This window comes from Triticum aestivum, chromosome 5B, assembly GCF_018294505.1.
Source record: "Triticum aestivum cultivar Chinese Spring chromosome 5B, IWGSC CS RefSeq v2.1, whole genome shotgun sequence".
Classification (NCBI taxonomy): Eukaryota; Viridiplantae; Streptophyta; class Magnoliopsida; order Poales; family Poaceae; genus Triticum; species Triticum aestivum.
The window spans coordinates 128,839,231-128,857,587 of NC_057807.1; the positions used below are offsets into that span (position 1 = coordinate 128,839,231).

The following is an 18,357-nucleotide window of genomic DNA, read 5'->3' on the forward strand; positions in this document are numbered from 1 at the left end:
CTTGCCTGAAATCCCGCAAGGAAGAAGAACGAGTCCATGAAGTAGACAAACCAACATAGTCGAACGAATCCTCACGAACGCAATGTTACCGGAACTAAGAAGCAACACCGGAAAGAAGCAAACAACATGGTAAACACACCAGCATAATCATGGCATGATGCACAAACAAGTATGATGCATGTCCGGTTTAATGAGGCATGGCATGGCAAAGTGCAACAAACGATACTACAAGTTAAGTGGAGCTCAATATGCAACGAGTTGCATATTAACAAAACACCACATGGACATATTTAGTTTAATCTCGGTTATGCACCCAACAATATTAAATGTTGATTAACATGGCAAGAGGTGAAGCATATGAAAAACTACCTATCTAGACAAGTTTAAATGAGGCCGGAACAACAAAACAACAATTCCGAAAATCCCCATGTGCATAAAATGAATTTGGTACTGTTCTGTCCTAAACCACATTTTAAGGTTGTTAAACAGGAAAATAAAGTGGATCATGTTAATCTAGGCATTTTTCCACCCTATTTACATATAAAGTTTAATAAATTCGGAGCTACGGTTATTTAGTTATGAATTAAAGCATTTTAGCATGGCATATTAGCAAATGTAAATAAACAACAGTTTAACCATTTTAAACATGGGTGAAAATGGCATATTATTAATCTACACAATTTTCTGAGCATCTTACATATAAAGTTTGTTTAAATCTGATGCACGGTTAATTAGTTATTACATGCATGAGGTCTAGGGGGTTTTCTGTAAAACTAATAATGCACTGGATAATGTCTAAAATCGCAGGCAGGGAAAAAAATACATCGGGCCGAAACTGCAGCCTGGCCCAACAGGAGAAAAAACAAAAGGAGGGGCGCTGGGGGTGGCCTCACCATGGGCCAAGCCCGATTGGAAACAGAGGGAGGCCGACTGGGCTTGGGGAGGAGGCTGGCGCGCTGGGCTGCGAAGGGGAGGGGCCGAGGCCCATGTGGGGAGGTCGGGCCACGAGGCCGGCGGCGTGCTGGAGGGAGCTGGGCTGGGACGGCTTGAGGCCCATGCACACACGCGTGCACGAGCGGGCGAGGCGACGAGCTCCTCGTTCCTGAACAGGGACGAGGCAGGGTGGCGGCGCAGATGGCGCCGGCGGCGAGCAGGCTCGAGGGCGGCGGCGGGGCGGATCCGGCAAGGGCGGGGCCGGCAGAGGCCGGATCTGGCAGCGGCGGGTCCATTCCCGGCGACGAACGGCGGCGGGGACGAGTCTTCCGGGCGGAGGCGGACCCGAGCTCGGGCGCGGCCATGGCAGAGCTCCTGCGGAAGAGAAGGGGTCAGCGGGGGCGCAGGAGAAGTGGAGGAGGAGAAGGGAGAGATGAGGAGGCAGGGCTCCGGCCTGGCGAAGCTTCGGCGGCGGCGGCGCGCTGCTCCGGCAGGACGAGGAGGTGCTGGGGCGACGAGGGCTCGGGGTCGAGGGGCTCCTCCCCTCGATCCAGATCGGGAGCGGGAGGCGTGGGGCGCTCGGGCCCTCGCGGGCTTCAGCGGCGCGGCCTCGGGCCGGGCGGGCCCTGCGGCGCTGAGGGGGAGCGCGGGGAACAGGTCGGGCGGCGGCTGACCGCTCAGGACGTGCCATGTGGCGGAGGTGGGCTGGAGGGCGCCGGATTTGGAGGGGGAAGGCGGCGGCGCGGCCCCCGAGGTGGGAGGAGGTGGTGGCTGCGGGGTTAGGGGTGCGGAAAACGAGGAGGAGGGGGGTAGGCTGCCAAAATTGGAAGGGGAAGGAGTATATAAAGGGTAGGGGCTAGGGTTTGAGGGTTTGGGGGCGTTTCGGGGCCTCAGATCGACATCGGACGGCTCCGGGCAGAGGGGGGGACTAGGTGGGCTAGTGGGCTGTGTGAGAGAGAGGCTTGGGCCGAGAGGAGAGAAGAGAAGTGTAGCCCGGTGGCAGTTTCGGAGACTGAAACGTCCGACGATTAAACCGACTATATCGCGGTTATAAATATAACGGTTGGGCAGTCAAACGGACTCCAAATGCGACGAAACTTGACAGGCGGCCTGTCTACACTATAATAAGACCGCACGACAAGTTGCAACCCATTCCGAGAACATTTTTATGCCGCTTATAAAAATAATATTTCGGAGGTGCCGCGGGCGCGTGCGAGTGTGTCTGGACTCCGAACGGACAACGGAGAGAACCGGCGGGACCCGAACGGATGCAAGTTTTATGAAAACGATGTCGATGCAATGCGCATGATGCTATGAGATGAGATGCATAACAAGAACAAAATGCAAAACAACAGACAAACAACCAACCACAGAGGAAATAACATATAGCATCTCCGGAAAAGGCAAGAGTTGGAGTTACGAATATGGAAAGTTGTATCCGGGGCGTTACAGTTACTCTATTTATTTGAATAATACCTTCAATGGTCTTGAACCTAAAAGAATGGTTTATTAAATCTCGGTCGTAGTGATACACATTTTCATGCCAAAAGATATAAGATAGTAATGATAGTACCACTTACTTGTGGCACTGCCATGTAAGTCATATTGGTATAAAACGCATGAAGAAGCTCCATGTTGATGGATCTTTGGACTCACTCGTTTTTGAAAAGTTTGAGACATGCGAGCCATGTCTATTGGTGTGTACGCATGAAGGAACTCCATACAGATGGATCGTTTGGACTCACTTGATTTTGAATCACTTGAGATATGCAAATCATACCACATAGGCAAGATGACTGAAAAACCTCGGTTTCAGTAAGATGGAACAAGATAGCAATTTATTGGAAGTAACACACTTTGATGTGTGCAGTTCAATAAGTGCTGAGGCATGCAGTGAATATCGTTATGTTTTACTTCACAGATGATTTAAGTAGATACTGTATATTTACTTGATGAAACACAAGTCTGAACTATTGAAGGGTTCAAGTAATTTCAGAGTGAAGTTGAAGGTCATTGTGACAAGAGGATAAAATGTCTATGATATGATCATAGAGATGAGTATCTGAGTTACGAGCTTTGGCACACAATTAAGACATTGTGGAAATTGTTTCACAATTAATACCGCCTGGAACACCATAGTGTGATGGTGTGTCCGAACATCATAGTTGCACCCTATTGGATATGGTGCGTACCATGATATCTCTTATCGAATTACCACTATCGTTCATTGGTTAGGCATTAGAGACAACCGCACTCACTTTAAATAGGGCACCACGTAATTCCGTTGAGACGACATCGTTTGAACTGTGGTTTGGAGAAACCTAAGTTGTCGTTTCTTAAAGGTTTGGGGCTGCGGCGCTTATGTGGAAAAGTTTCAGGTTGATAAGCTCGAACCCAAAGCGGATAAAATGCATCTTCATAGGACACCCAAAACAGTTGGGTATACCTCCTAATTCAGATCCGAAAGCAATAGGGATTGTTTCTTGAATCGGGTCCTTTCTCGAGGAAAGGTTTGTCTCGAGAATTGAGTGGGAGGATAGTGGAGACTTGATGAGGTTATTGAACCATCACTTCAACCAGTGTGTAGCAGGGCACAGGAAGTTGTTCCCGTGGCACCTACACCAATTGAAGTGGAAGCTTATGATATTGATCATGAAGCTTCGGATCAAGTCACTACCGAACCTCGTAGGACGACAAGGACGCGTACTGCTTCGGAGTGGTACGGTGATCCTGTCTTAAAGGTCATGTTGCTAGACAACAATGAACCTACGAGCAATGGAGAAGCGATGGTGGGCCCAAATTCCGACAAATGGTTAGGAGCCATGAAATCCGAGATAGGATCCATGTATCAGAACAAAGCATGGACTTTGGTGGACTTGCCCAATGATCGGCAAGCCATTGAGATAAATGGATCTTTAAGAAGAAGACAGACGTGGACGGTAATGTCACCGTCTATGAAGCTCGACTTGTGGCGAAGAGTTTTTCACAAGTTCAAGGAGTTTGACTACGATGAGATTTTCTCATCCGTAGCGATGCTTGAGTCCGTCGGAATCATGTTAGCATTAGCTGCATTTATGAAATCTGGCAGATCAAAAGTAGTTTCCTTACCAGTTTTCGTGAGGAAAGTTTGTATGCAATACAATCAGAAAGTTTTTGTCGATCCTAAGGATGCTAAAAGGTATGCTAGCTCCAGCGATCATTCTAAGGACTGGAGTAAGCATCTCGGAGTTGGAATGAGCGCTTTGATGAGATGATCAAAGATTTTGAGTTTATACAAAGTTTATGAGAAACTTGTATTTCCAAAGAAGTGAGTGGGAGCACTATAGGATTTCTGATGAGTATATGTTGTTGACATATTGTTGATCAGAAATGATGTAGAATTTCTGGAAAGCATATAGGGTTATTTGAAAGATGTTTTTCAATAGAAAACCTGGATTAAGCTACTTGAACATTGAGCATCGAGATCTATAAGGATAGATCAAAATGCTTAATAATACTTTCAAATGAGCACCTACCTTGACATGATCTTGAAAGTGTTCAAGATGGATCAGTCAAAGAAGGAGTTCTTGCCTGAGTTGTAAGGTACGAAGTTAAAGCTCGACCACAGCAGAAAAGAGAGAAAGGACGAAGGTCGTCCCCTATGCTTTAAACATAGGCTCTATGGTATGCTATGCTAAGTACCGCACCTGATGTGTGCCTTGCCACATGTCTGGCAAGAGGGTACAAAGGTGATTAAGGAGTGGATCACTGGATAGCGGTCAAAATTATCCTTAGAGGAATAAGGATTTGTTTCTCGATTATGGAGGTGATAAAGAGTTCGGCGTAAAGGGTTACGACGATGCAAGCTTTAACACCTATCCGAATGACTCTGAGTAGCAAACCGGATACGTATAGTGGAGCAACCATTTGGAATAGCTCCAAGTGGAGCGTGGAAGCAGCATTTACAATATGACATAGAGAATTGCGATGCACATACGGATCTGAATGTTGCAGACCCGTTGACTAAAACTTCTCTTACAAGCAAAACATGATCAAACCCTAGAACTCATTGAGTCTTAATCACATGATGATGTGAACTAGTTTAATGACACTAGTAACTCTTTGGATGTTGGTCACATGGCGATGTGACCTGTGAGTGTTAATCACATGGCGATGTGAACTAGATTATTGACTCTAGTGCAAGTGGGAGACTGTTGGAAATATGCCCTAGAGGCAATAATAAATTAGTTATTACTATATTTCCTTGTTCACGATAATCGTTTATTATCCATGCTATAATTGTATTGATAGGAAACTCAGATACATGTGTGGGTACATAGACAACACCATGTCCCTAGTAAGCCTCTAGTTGACTAGCTCGTTGATCAATAGATGGTTACGGTTTCCTAACCATGGACATCGGATGTCGTTGATAACGGGATCACATCATTAGCAGAATGATGTGATGGACAAGACCCAATCCTAAGCCTAGCACAAAGATCGTAGTTCATATGCTAAAGCTTTTCTAATGTCAAGTATCATTTCCTTAGACCATGAGATTGTGCAACTCCCGGATACCGTAGGAATGCTTTGGGTGTACCAAACGTCACAACGTAACTGAGTGGCTATAAAGGTGCACTACAGGTATCTCCGAAAGTGTCTGTTGGGCTGGCACGAATCGAGACTGGGATTTGTCACTCCATGTAAACGGAGAGGTATCTCCGGGCCCACTCGGTAGGACATCATCATAAGGTGCACAATGTGACCAAGGGGTTGATCACGGGATGATGTGTTACGGAACGGGTAAAGAGACTTGCCGGTAACGAGATTTAACAAGGTATCGGTATACCGACGATCGAATCTCGGGCAAGTATAATACCGCTAGACAAAGGGAATTGTATACGGGATTGATTGAGTCCTTGACATCGTGGTTCATCCGATGAGATCATCGTGGAACATGTGGGAGCCAACATGGGTACCCAGATCCCGCTGTTGGTTATTGACCGGAGAACGTCTCGGTCATGTCTGCATGGTTCCCGAACCCGTAGGGTCTACACACTTAAGGTTCGATGACGCTAGGGTTATAAAGGAAGTTTGTATGTGGTTACCGAATGTTTTTCGGAGTCCCGGATGAGATCTCGGACGTCACGAGGAGTTCCGGAATGGTCCGGAGGTAAAGATTTATATATGGGAAATCCCGTTTTGGTCACCGGAAAAGTTTCGGGTTTTATCGGTAACGTACCGGGACCACCGGGAGGGTCCCGGGGGTCCACCAAGTGGGGCCACCGGCCCCGGAGGGCTGCATGGGCCAAGTGTGGGAGGGAACCAGCCCCAGGTGGGCTGGTGCGCCCTCCCACAAGGGCCCAAGGCGCCTAGGGTTTGGGGAGGGGGTGCTTCCACCTAACTTGGGGGGCAAGTTTCCCCCCTCTCCCCCCTTGGCCGCCACCCTTAGATGGGATTGGGGCTGCCGCACCCCTTGGGGTGGAAACCCTAGAGGGGGCGCACTGAAGGAAATATGCCCTAGAGGCAATAATAAAGTTATTATTTATTTCCTTATAATCATGATAAATGTTTATTATTCATGCTAGAATTGTATTTACCGGCAACATAATACATGTGTGAATACATAGACAAACAAAGTGTCACTAGTATGCCTCTACTTGACTAGCTCGTTAATCAAAGATGGTTATGTTTCCTAACCATGAACAATGAGTTGTTATTTGATTAACGAGGTCACATCATTAGTAGAATGATCTGATTGACATGACCCATTCCATTAGCTTAGCACCCGATCGTTTAGTATGTTGCTATTGCTTTCTTCATGACTTATACATGTTCCTATGACTATGAGATTATGCAACTCCCGTTTACCGGAGGAACACTTTGGGTACTACCAAACGTCACAACGTAACTGGGTGATTATAAAGGAGTACTACAGGTGTCTCCAATGGTCGATGTTGGGTTGGCGTATTTCGAGATTAGGATTTGTCACTCCGATTGTCGGAGAGGTGTCTCTGGGCCCTCTCGGTAATACACATCACATAAGCCTTGCAAGCATTACAACTAATATGTTAGTTGTGAGATGATGTATTACGGAACGAGTAAAGAGACTTGCCGGTAACGAGATTGAACTAGGTATTGGATACCGACGATCGAATCTCGGGCAAGTAACATACCGATGACAAAGGGAACAACGTATGTTGTTATGCGGTCTGACCGATAAAGATCTTCGTAGAATATGTAGGAGCCAATATGGGCATCCAGGTCCCGCTATTGGTTATTGACCAGAGACGTGTCTCGGTCATGTCTACATTGTTCTCGAACCCGTAGGGTCCGCACGCTTAAGGTTACGATGACAGTTATATTATGAGTTTATGCATGATGTACCGAAGGTTGTTCGGAGTCCCAGATGTGATCACGGACATGACGAGGAGTCTCAAAATGGTCGAGACATAAAGATTGATATATTGGAAGCCTATGTTTGGACATCGGAAGTGTTCCGGGTGAAATCGGGATTTTACCGGGTTACCGGGAGGTTACCGGAACCCCCCGGGAGCCATATGGGCCTTCATGGGTCTTAGTGGAAAGGAGAAAGGGGCAGCCCAAGGGGGCTGCGCGCCTCCCCCCTTCCCCTAGTCCTATTAGGACTAGGAGAGGTGGCCGGCCACCCCTCTCCCTCTTTCCCCCTTGGGAATCCTAGTTGGAATAGGATTGGGGGGGGGGAGTCCTACTCCCGGTAGGAGTAGGACTCCTCCTGCGCCTCCCTCCTTGGCCGGCGCCTCCTCCCCCCCTTGGCTCCTTTATATACTGAGGTAGAGGCACCCCAAAACAGATAAGTTGACACAAGTTGATCCACGTGATCTGTTCCTTAGCCGTGTGCGGTGCCCCCTGCCACCATATTCCTCGATAATACTGTAGCGGAGTTTAGGCGAAGCCCTGCTGCTGTAGTTCATCAAGATCGTCACCACGCCGTCGTGCTGACGGAACTCTTCCCCGACACTTTGCTGGATCGGAGTCCGGGGATCGTCATCGAGCTGAACGTGTGCTCGAACTCGGAGGTGCCGTAGTTTCGGTGCTTGATCGGTTGGATCGTGAAGACGTACGACTACTTCCTCTACGTCGTGTCATCGCTTCCGCAGTCGGTCTGCGTTGGGTACGTAGACAATACTCTCCCCCTCGTTGCTATGCATCACATGATCTTGCGTGTGCGTAGGAAATTTTTTGAAATTACTACATAACCCAACAGTGGCATCCGAGCCTAGGTTATTTATGTTGATGTTATATGCACGAGTAGAACACAAGTGAGTTGTGGACGATACAAGTCATACTGCCTACCAGCATGTCATACTTTGGTTCGGCGGTATTGTTGGACGAGACGACCCGGACCAACCTTACGCGTACGCTTACGCGAGACCGGTTCCCTCGACGTGCTTTGCACAGAGATGGCTTGCGGGCGACTGCCTCTCCAACTTTAGTTGAACCAAGTATGGCTACGCCCGGTCCTTGCGAAGGTTAAAACGGAGTCTATTTGACAAACTATCGTTGTGGTTTTGATGCGTAGGTGAGATTGGTTCTTACTTAAGCCCGTAGCAGCCACGTAAAACATGCAACAACAAAGTAGAGGACGTCTAACTTGTTTTTGCAGGGCATGTTGTGATGTGATATGGTCAAGGCATGATGCTGAATTTTATTGTATGAGATGATCATGTTTTGTAACCGAGTTATCGGCAACTGGCAGGAGCCATATGGTTGTCGCTTTATTGTATGCAATGCAATCGCGATGTAATGCTTTACTTTATTACTAAACGTTGGTGATAGTCGTGGAAGCATAAGATTGGCGAGACGACAACGATGCTACGATGGAGATCAGGGTGTCGCGCCGGTGACGATGGTGATCATGACGGTGCTTCGGAGATGGAGATCACAGGCACAAGATGATGATGGCCATATCATATCACTTATATTGATTGCATGTGATGTTTATCTTTTTATGCATCTTATCTTGCTTTGATTGACGGTAGCATTATAAGATGATCTCTCACTAAATTATCAAGAAGTGTTCTCCCTGAGTATGCACCGTTGCCAAAGTTCGTCGTGCCCAGACACCACGTGATGATCGGGTGTGATAAGCTCTACGTCCATCTACAACGGGTGCAAGCCAGTTTTGCACACGCAGAATACTCAGGTTAAACTTGACGAGCCTAGCATATGCAGATATGGCCTCGGAACACGGAGACCGAAAGGTCGAGCGTGAATCATATAGTAGATATGATCAACATAACGATGTTCACCATTGAAAACTACTCCATCTCACGTGATGATCGGTCATGGTTTAGTTGATTTGGATCACGTGATCACTTAGAGGATTAGAGGGATGTCTATCTAAGTGGGAGTTCTTAAGTAATATGATTAATTGAACTTAAATTTATCATGAACTTAGTCCTGGTAGTATTTTGCAAATTATAGATCAATAGCTCGCGTTGTTGCTTCCCTGTGTTTATTTTGATATGTTCCTAGAGAAAATTGTGTTGAAAGATGTTAGTAGCAATGATGCGGATTGGATCCGTGATCTGAGGATTATCCTCATTGCTGCACAGAAGAATTATGTCCTTGATGCACCGCTAGGTAACAGACCTATTGCAGGAGCAGATGCAAACGTTATGAACGTTTAGCTAGCTCAATATGATGACTACTTGATAGTTTAAGTGCACCATGCTTAACGGCTTAGAATCGGGACTTCAAAGACGTTTTGAACGTCATGGACCATATGAGATGTTCCAGGAGTTGAAGTTAATATTTCAAGCAAATACCCGAGTTGTGAGATATGAAGTCTCCAACAAATTCTATAGCTAAAAGATGGAGGAGAATCGCTCAACTAGTGAGCATGTGCTCAGATTGTCTGGGTACTACAATCGCTTGAATCAAGTGGGAGTTAATCTTCCAGATAAGATAGTGATTGACAGAATTCTCTAGTCACCATCACCAAGTTAGTAGAACTTCGTGATGAACTATAATATGCAAGGGATAACGGAAACAACTCCCAAGCTCTTCGTGATGATGAAATCAATGAAGGTAGAAATCAAGAAAAACATCAAGTGTTGATGGTTGATAAGACCACTAGTTTCAAGAAAAGGGCAAAGGGAAGAAGGGGAACTTCAAGAAGAACGGCAAGCAAGTTGCTGCTCAAGTGAAGAAGCCCAAGTCTGGTCCTAAGCCTGAGACTAAGTGCTTCTACTGCAAAGGGACTGGTCACCGGAAACGGAACCACCCCAAGTGATTGGCGGATAAGAAGGATGGCAAAGTGAACATAAGTATATTTGATATACATGTTATTGATGTGTACTTTACTAGTGTTTATAGCAAACCCTAAGTATTTGATACTAGTTCAGTTGCTAAGACTAGTAACTCGAAACGGGAGTTGCAGAATAAACAGAGACTAGTTAAGGGTGAAGTGACGATGTGTGTTGGAAGTGGTTCCAAGATTGATATGATCATCATCGCACACTCCCTATAATTTCGGGATTAGTGTTGAAACTAAATAAGTGTTATTTGGTGTTTGCGTTGAGCATGAATATGATTTGATCATGTTTATTGTAATACGGTTATTCATTTAAGTAAAAGAATAAATTGTTGTTCTGTTTACATGAATAAAACTTTATATGGTTACACACCCAATGAAAATAGTTCATTGGATCTCGATCTTAGTGATACACATATTCATAATATTGAAACCAAAAGATGTAAAGTTAATAATGATAGTGCAACTTATTTATGGCACTGCCGTTTAGGTCATATTGGTGTAAAGCGCATGAAGAAACTCCATGCTGATGGGATTTTGGAATCACTTGATTATGAATCACTTGATGCTTGCGAACCATGCCTTATGGGCAAGATGACTAAAACGCCGTTCTCCGGAACAATGAAGCAAGCAACAGATTTGTTGGAAATCATACATACCGATGTATGTGGTCCGATGAATATTAAGGCTTACAGCAGGTATCATTATTTTCTGACCTTCACAAGATGATTTGAGCAGATATGGGGATATCTACTTGATGAAACATAAGTCTGAAATAATTGAAAGGTTCAAAGAATTTCAGAGTGAAGTGGAAAAATCATCGTAACAAGAAAAATAAAGTTTCTGCGATCTGATCACGGAGACGAATATTTGAGTCACGAGTTTGGTCTTCAATTAAAACAATGTGGAATAGTTTCATAGCTCACGCCACCTGGAACACCACAATGTTATGGTGTGTCCGAACGTCGTAACCGCGCTTTATTGGATATGGTGCGATCTATGATGTCTCTTATTGATTTACCATTGTCGTTTTGGGGTTATGCATTAGAGACAGCTGCATTCACGTTAAAAGGGCACCATCTAAATCCGTTGAGACGACACTATATGAACTGTGGTTTAGCAAGAAACCCAAGTTGTCGTTTCTTAAAGTTTGGGGCTGCGATGCTTATGTGGAAAAGTTTCATCCTGATAAGCTCGAACCCAAATCGGAGAAGTGCGTCTTCATAGAATACCCAAAGGAAATTGTTGGGTACACCTTCTATCACAGATCCGGAGGCAAGATATTCGTTGCTAAAAATGGATCCTTTCTGGAGAAGGAGTTTCTCTCGAAAGAAGTGAGTGGGAGGAAAGTAGAACTTGATGAGGTAACTGTACCTGCTCCCTTACTGGAAAGTAGTTCATCACAGAAAACTGTTTCAGTGACACCTACACCAGTTAGTGAGGAAGCCAATGATAATGATCATGAAACTTCAGATCAAGATACTACTAAACCTCGTAGATCAACCAGAGTAAGATCCACACCAGAGTGGTACGGTAATCCTGTTCTGGAAGTCATGCTACTAGATCATGATGAACCTACGAACTATGAAGAAGCGATGGTGAGCCCAGATTCCGCAAAGTGGCTTGAAGCCATGAAATCTGAAATGGGATCCATGTATGAGAACAAAGTATGGACTTTGGTTGACTTGCCCGATGATCGGCAAGCAATTGAGAATAAATGGATCTTTAAGAAGAAGACTGACGCTGATGGTAATGTTACTGTCTACAAAGCTCGACTTGTCGCAAAAGGTTTTCGGCAAGTTCAAGGGATTGACTACGATGAGACCTTCTCACCCGTAGCGATGCTTAAGTCTGTCCGAATCATGTTAGCAATTGCCGTATTTTATGAAATCCGGCAAATGGATAGACAAAACTGCATTCCTTAATGGATTTATTAAAGAAGAGTTGTATATGATACAACCAGAAGGTTTTGACAATCCTAAAGGTGCTAACAAAATATGCAAGCTCCAGCGATCCATCTATGGACTGGTGCAAGCATCTCGGAGTTGGAATATACGCTTTGATAAGTTGATCAAAGCATATAAGTTTTATACAGACTTGCGGTGAAGCCTGTATTTACAAGAAAGTGAGTGGGAGCACTACAACATTTCTGATAAGTATATGTGAATGACATATTGTTGATCGGAAATAATGTAGAATTATTCTGTAAAGCATAAAAGGAGTGTTTGAAAGGAGTTTTTCATAGAAAGACTTCGGTCAAGCTGCTTACATATTGAGCTTCAAGATCTATAGGGATAGATCAAGACGCTTGATAAATTTTTCAATGAGTACATACCTTGACAAGATTTTGAAGTAGTTCAAAATGGAGCAGTCAAAGAAAGAGTTCTTGCCTGTATTACAAGGTGTGAAGTTGAGTAAGACTCAAAGCCCGACCACGGCAGAAAATAGAAAGAGAATAAAAGTCATTCCCTATGCCTCAGTCATAGGTTCTATAAAGTATGCCATGCTGTATACCAGATCTATTATATGCCCTACCACTAAGTTTGGCAAGGGAGTACAATAGTGATCTAGGAGTAGATCACTGGACATTGGTCAAAATTATCCTTAGTGAAATAAGGAAATATTTCTCGATTATGGAGGTGACAAAAGGTTCGTCGTAAAAAGGTTACGTCGATGCAAGTTTTGACACAGATCTGGATGACTCTAAGTCTTGATCTAGATACATATTGAAAGTGGGAGCAATAAGCTAGAGTAGCTCCGTGCAGAGCATTGTTGACATAGAAATTCGCAAAATACTTACGGATCTGAATGTGACAGACCCGTTGACTAAATTATCTCACAAGCAAAACATGATCACACCTTAGTACTCTTTGGGTGTTAATCACATAAATGATGTGAACTAGATTATTGACTCTAGTAAACCCTTTTGGGTGTTGATCACATATCGATGTGAACTATGGGTGTTAATCACATGGTGATATGAACTATTGCTGTTAAATCACATGGCGATGTGAACTAGATTATTGACTCTAGTGCAAGTGGGAGACTGAAGGAAATATGCCCTAGAGGCAATAATAAAGTTATTATTTATTTCCTTATAATCATGATAAATGTTTATTATTCATGCTAGAATTGTATTTACCGGAAACATAATACATGTGTGAATACATAGACAAACAAAGTGTCACTAGTATGCCTCTACTTGACTAGCTCGTTAATCAAAGATGGTTATGTTTCCTAACCATGAACAATGAGTTGTTATTTGATTAACGAGGTCACATCATTAGTAGAATGATCTGATTGACATGACCCATTCCATTAGCTTAGCACCCGATCGTTTAGTATGTTGCTATTGCTTTCTTCATGACTTATACATGTTCCTATGACTATGAGATTATGCAACTCCCGTTTACCGGAGGAACACTTTGGGTACTACCAAACGTCACAACGTAACTGGGTGATTATAAAGGAGTACTACAGGTGTCTCCAATGGTCGATGTTGGGTTGGCGTATTTCGAGATTAGGATTTGTCACTCCGATTGTCGGAGAGGTGTCTCTGGGCCCTCTCGGTAATACACATCACATAAGCCTTGCAAGCATTACAACTAATATGTTAGTTGTGAGATGATGTATTACGGAACGAGTAAAGAGACTTGCCGGTAACGAGATTGAACTAGGTATTGGATACCGACGATCGAATCTCGGGCAAGTAACATACCGATGACAAAGGGAACAACGTATGTTGTTATGCGGTCTGACCGATAAAGATCTTCGTAGAATATGTAGGAGCCAATATGGGCATCCAGGTCCCGCTATTGGTTATTGACCAGAGACGTGTCTCGGTCATGTCTACATTGTTCTCGAACCCGTAGGGTCCGCACGCTTAAGGTTACGATGACAGTTATATTATGAGTTTATGCATTTTGATGTACCGAAGGTTGTTCGGAGTCCCGGATGTGATCACGGAGATGACGAGGAGTCTCGAAATGGTCGAGACATAAAGATTGATATATTGGAAGCCTATGTTTGGACATCGGAAGTGTTCCGGGTGAAATCGGGATTTTACCGGGTTACCGGGAGGTTACCGGAACCCCCCGGGAGCCATATGGGCCTTCATGGGCCTTAGTGGAAAGGAGAAAGGGGCAGCCCAAGGGGGCTGCGCGCCTCCCCCCTTCCCCTAGTCCTATTAGGACTAGGAGAGGTGGCCGGCCACCCCTCTCCCTCTTTCCCCCTTGGGAATCCTAGTTGAAATAGGATTGGGGGGGAGTCCTACTCCCGGTAGGAGTAGGACTCCTCCTGCACCTCCCTCCCTGGCCGGCGCCTCCTCCCCCCTTGGCTCCTTTATATACTGAGGTAGAGGCACCCCAAAACAGATAAGTTGACACAAGTTGATCCACGTGATCTGTTCCTTAGCCGTGTGCGGTGCCCCCTGCCACCATATTCCTCGATAATACTGTAGCAGAGTTTAGGCGAAGCCCTGCTGCTGTAGTTCATCAAGATCGTCACCACGCCGTCGTGCTGACGGAACTCTTCCCCGACACTTTGCTGGATCGGAGTCCGGGGATCGTCATCGAGCTGAACGTGTGCTCGAACTCGGAGGTGCCGTAGTTTCGGTGCTTGATCGGTTGGATCGTGAAGACGTACGACTACTTCCTCTACGTCGTGTCATCGCTTCCGCAGTCGGTCTGCGTTGGGTACGTAGACAATACTCTCCCCCTCGTTGCTATGCATCACATGATCTTGCGTGTGCGTAGGAATTTTTTTAAAATTACTACATAACCCAACACGCACCCCCTTCCCTCTCCCCTATATATACTTGAGGGTTTTGGGGCTGCCAACACATGAGTTTTGACCTCTCCCTGGCGCAGCCCTACCTCTCTCCCTTCTCCTCTCCCGCGGTGCTTGGCGAAGCTCTGCATGATTGCCACGCTCCTCCACCACCACCACACCATTGTGCTGCTGCTGGACGGAGTCTTCCTGAACCTCTCCCTCCCTCCTTGCTGGATCAAGGCGTGGGAGACGTCATCGGGCTGTACGTGTGTTGAACGCGGAGGTGCCGTCCATTCGGCACTAGGATCTCCGGTGATTTGAATCACGACGAGTACGACTCCTTCAACCCCGTTCTCATGAAAGCTTCCGCTTAGCGATCTACAAGGGTATGTAGATGCACTCTCCTTCCCCTCGTTGCTGGTTTCTCCATAGATAGATCTTGGTGACACGTAGGAAAATTTTAAATTTCTGCTACGTTCCCCAACACATATAACACATATTTAATTCCTCAAATCGATGACCTAGAACTACGCGAATGACTTATTCACCTAGACGGAGGTAGTAGCACTGCTCATTGTTGTGTGTGCAGTTCTACACTCATGAGTTAATAAAGAACCCCCTTTGCCGAAAAATAAAACCAGACTGCTCAAATATTTATCTTCATTAATGCTTGAAGCAACTTACACGCTATGTTGCACGTATACTTGGATACGTATCGGATACACGATACGAGGATACGCCCGATACGCCAATTTTCTGAAAACATGGATACAACGATACGTTTATATATAGATATTACATATATTAATTATTAAAAATATTGAAAATAAAATAGAGCTTCTAGGTCAAAGCATGCCTCAATAGGATTATTATTCCCTTTGTTTTCTTGCGCTTGGTCCACTTTCATTAATTAGCAATGGGAGTTTTCCGGGTTTGTTATTCCAATCAGTGCATCTACTCTCTCTTGGTCACCTCTCAATTGAACAAGAATATTGACAATAATGGTTTGGCATAAACTCACACCCATGTTGGGTATCTTCAAAAGGTATGCCTTTACTATTGAGGGGATTTCACGTCAAACGAGGGGTTTCAGGTATCCAAAAAGTATCGCAGAAGTATCCTAGGAGTATCAAACATTATTTTCTTTTTTAAAAATCAAAAAATCAAGGGATACTTACGGGATACGTATCGGGCTGTATCGGGGCAGTATCCGAGTATTGGGGCAGTATCGAGCTGGATACGTGCGCTTTCTGAAGTATCCGCGCAACATAGCTTACACACGAAATACGAGCTTAAAACAGGGACTAAACACTCATATAGTACCTCAAACAGTTTATACTAAAGACCCTCCTTTCTTCTCACGAAGTCGATCATGAAGCAGACAACACCGGTATATACTCGCCGTAATGGTAGATTTATCTTTCACATATGATTTCATCAAAATAGAGACATGCACTCACCGTGACAGTAGATTTATTCTTCTGTCTTATAAGGGCAGATTAATTTATTTCTGATGTTTCTAGTGCTGGTTTAGTGAGGCGTACTCGGCAGGGTGCGCGACGAGGTAAGCCTCGACCATCTTGAGCAGGTCGAGGTACCCCGCGACGAGCGCCGCCTGGTCCTCCGCCGACAGCGCCCCGCTGCCGTCGAGCCTCTCGTACTCCACCCTGAGCTTCGCCACGCAAGCACCCTCCCCGGCCGCCTCGAGCTTCACCTCGGCCACCTGCGACTTGAGCTGGCCGCTCACCTTGCTGCCCTCCAGCACCTCCGTCTTGATCACGCGGGCCGCGTTGTCGCGCGCCACCAGGCGGGTCCTCATCAGGCCCGAGCCCGCGAGCTCCGCTGCCGCCGGGCTGAGCGTCATGGTGGAGACGCTGCCGGGTCCGCCGTCGCCCTCGACGTCCACGGCGTCGATGAAGCCCGCGCAGGCCTTGGGCAGGGCGGCCGTGTCCTCGCCGGAGAAGACCACCTTCCACATCCGCTCCGTCGACACCGCCAGGGCGCACTCGTCGGTGATGACACAGCCGGCGACCATCTTGTTCTTGTCCGTGTCGGTCACTGGCTCGCTGCACACTAGCGCTGCTGGTAAGTTGTTTCAAACTACTATTGAAGAGTGACGAGTGAGAGCAAGCAAGGGGGCTGATTTATATAGAGTACTGTAGGTGCAAGAGAAAATTCACAGCAAGCACAGGGATTCATAAAATAGCAATTGATCAACTTGGACCGGAGATCACATGGTTGGACTCTTGGTGCATTCAGGCTGCTATTTCTTTCCGCAGCTGTTCAATCTTCTTCCCATGTGTTCCTGTGCAGAGACTATTCTCCAGCATACTTTTTTTTGCGGGTAAACAAAACTTGTATTACTCAATTATCAAGTCCTTACAATCCTCTAGGACAATCTTCACAACATCCTCAGGTCCTGACCCAACCCATGTCATGGTCCGACCTTCTAATCTAGCAAAGCTGGCAAGCCTATCACTCGCTTTATTCTGACAGCGAGGGACATGAGTAATACAAGAGTGCCTAAGGTTTAACAGAAATTTAATTTCACCAACTAAAGAAGCATAAACTGAACGGTCCATCACACCACTGGATAGCATCTCCACCGCCACCCTCGAATCCATCTCGATTTCAATGGGAAGATCATATCGTTGAATTGCAAAAGACAACCCTTCCATGCAAGCACATAACTCCGCTTCTAGTGCGTCTCTACACGAGAACAAAGCCCTGCATGCTTAGAAGACAATAGTGCCATCAACATTCCGCAATATCATCCCAGCTCCCGCGCCACCTTCCGATGAGTAAGAACCATCCGTATTAAGCTTGACCCAACCATGTTGAGGCGGTTTCCATGAAGTTTCAGCAACAGGGGCTTGCACTTGTGGTAAGGCTGTTTGTTCAAAATTAATGTTGTGCTTTCCCTTTGCCAGGTCCATATGGGGGTTTATTTTGATGCAGAACAAAATATCCATATATTCCTGTAAGAACAGCACCGAGACAACCATAGGTGGGGCAGGTTTGAAGTGAGTAATTTCGTTCCGGACATACCAGCTTCTCCAAAATATTAGCATCACCATACTTCTCTGAATATCAGTTAGAGGAGCTAGGACCTGCAGTTAGCCATTCCTTCCCAATGGGTTTCAACGATTCAAGTGATGGTACAGACCACAATTCAGCCATGGCCAAGTACAAATCTCGCCCAAACTGGCACTCACAAATGGATGGAAATTGTCCTACTCCTCCATTCCACAAACTTGACAGCTGCTAGACGTTTCGAGGCCAATCTTGTGCTTGTTTTTCCATGTCGGAAGTGAGTCATTCGACAGTCTCCAAGCAAAATTACGCATAGTTGGTGGAATGCTGCAACTCCATATGTA

General features: G+C 45.6%; 2 protein-coding genes across 2 annotated transcripts; both read right to left on the bottom strand.

Moving 5' to 3' along the window:
- Window positions 1–37: 37 nt before the first annotated feature.
- On the bottom strand, window positions 38–16,250 carry LOC123114700 (leucine-rich repeat extensin-like protein 5). The gene is made up of 3 exons (XM_044536136.1): window positions 16,159–16,250; window positions 894–1,747; window positions 38–94 (listed from the first exon to the last, which is right to left on the bottom strand). Exons 1-3 carry the CDS (start codon window positions 16,248–16,250, stop codon window positions 72–74), a joined length of 969 nt encoding a protein of 322 aa, XP_044392071.1. The 3' UTR covers window positions 38–71.
- Window positions 16,251–16,269: 19 nt separating this feature from the next.
- On the bottom strand, window positions 16,270–17,075 carry LOC123115831 (major pollen allergen Cor a 1 isoforms 5, 6, 11 and 16-like). Its single transcript, XM_044536911.1, has one exon. The coding sequence runs from the start codon at window positions 17,013–17,015 to the stop codon at window positions 16,500–16,502; it is 516 nt and encodes a 171-aa protein (XP_044392846.1). The 5' UTR covers window positions 17,016–17,075; the 3' UTR covers window positions 16,270–16,499.
- Between the last annotated feature and the right edge of the window lie 1,282 nt (window positions 17,076–18,357).

What these genes read in the sequence shown, in the direction of transcription:
- LOC123114700 (XM_044536136.1), bottom strand. Translation starts at nt 16,250, where the DNA reads ATGTTGCGCGGATACTTCAGAAAGCGCACGTATCCAGCTCGATACTGC. An exon ending in TACAGCCCGATACGTATCCC is followed by an intron (nt 1,748 to 16,158) that starts GTAAGTATCCCT and finishes CAATTTTGGCAG; the next exon opens with CCTACCCCCCTCCTCCTCGT. An exon ending in CCAATCGGGCTTGGCCCATG is followed by an intron (nt 95 to 893) that starts GTGAGGCCACCC and finishes GTTGCTTCTTAG; the next exon opens with TTCCGGTAACATTGCGTTCG.
- LOC123115831 (XM_044536911.1), bottom strand. Translation starts at nt 17,015, where the DNA reads ATGGTCGCCGGCTGTGTCATCACCGACGAGTGCGCCCTGGCGGTGTCG.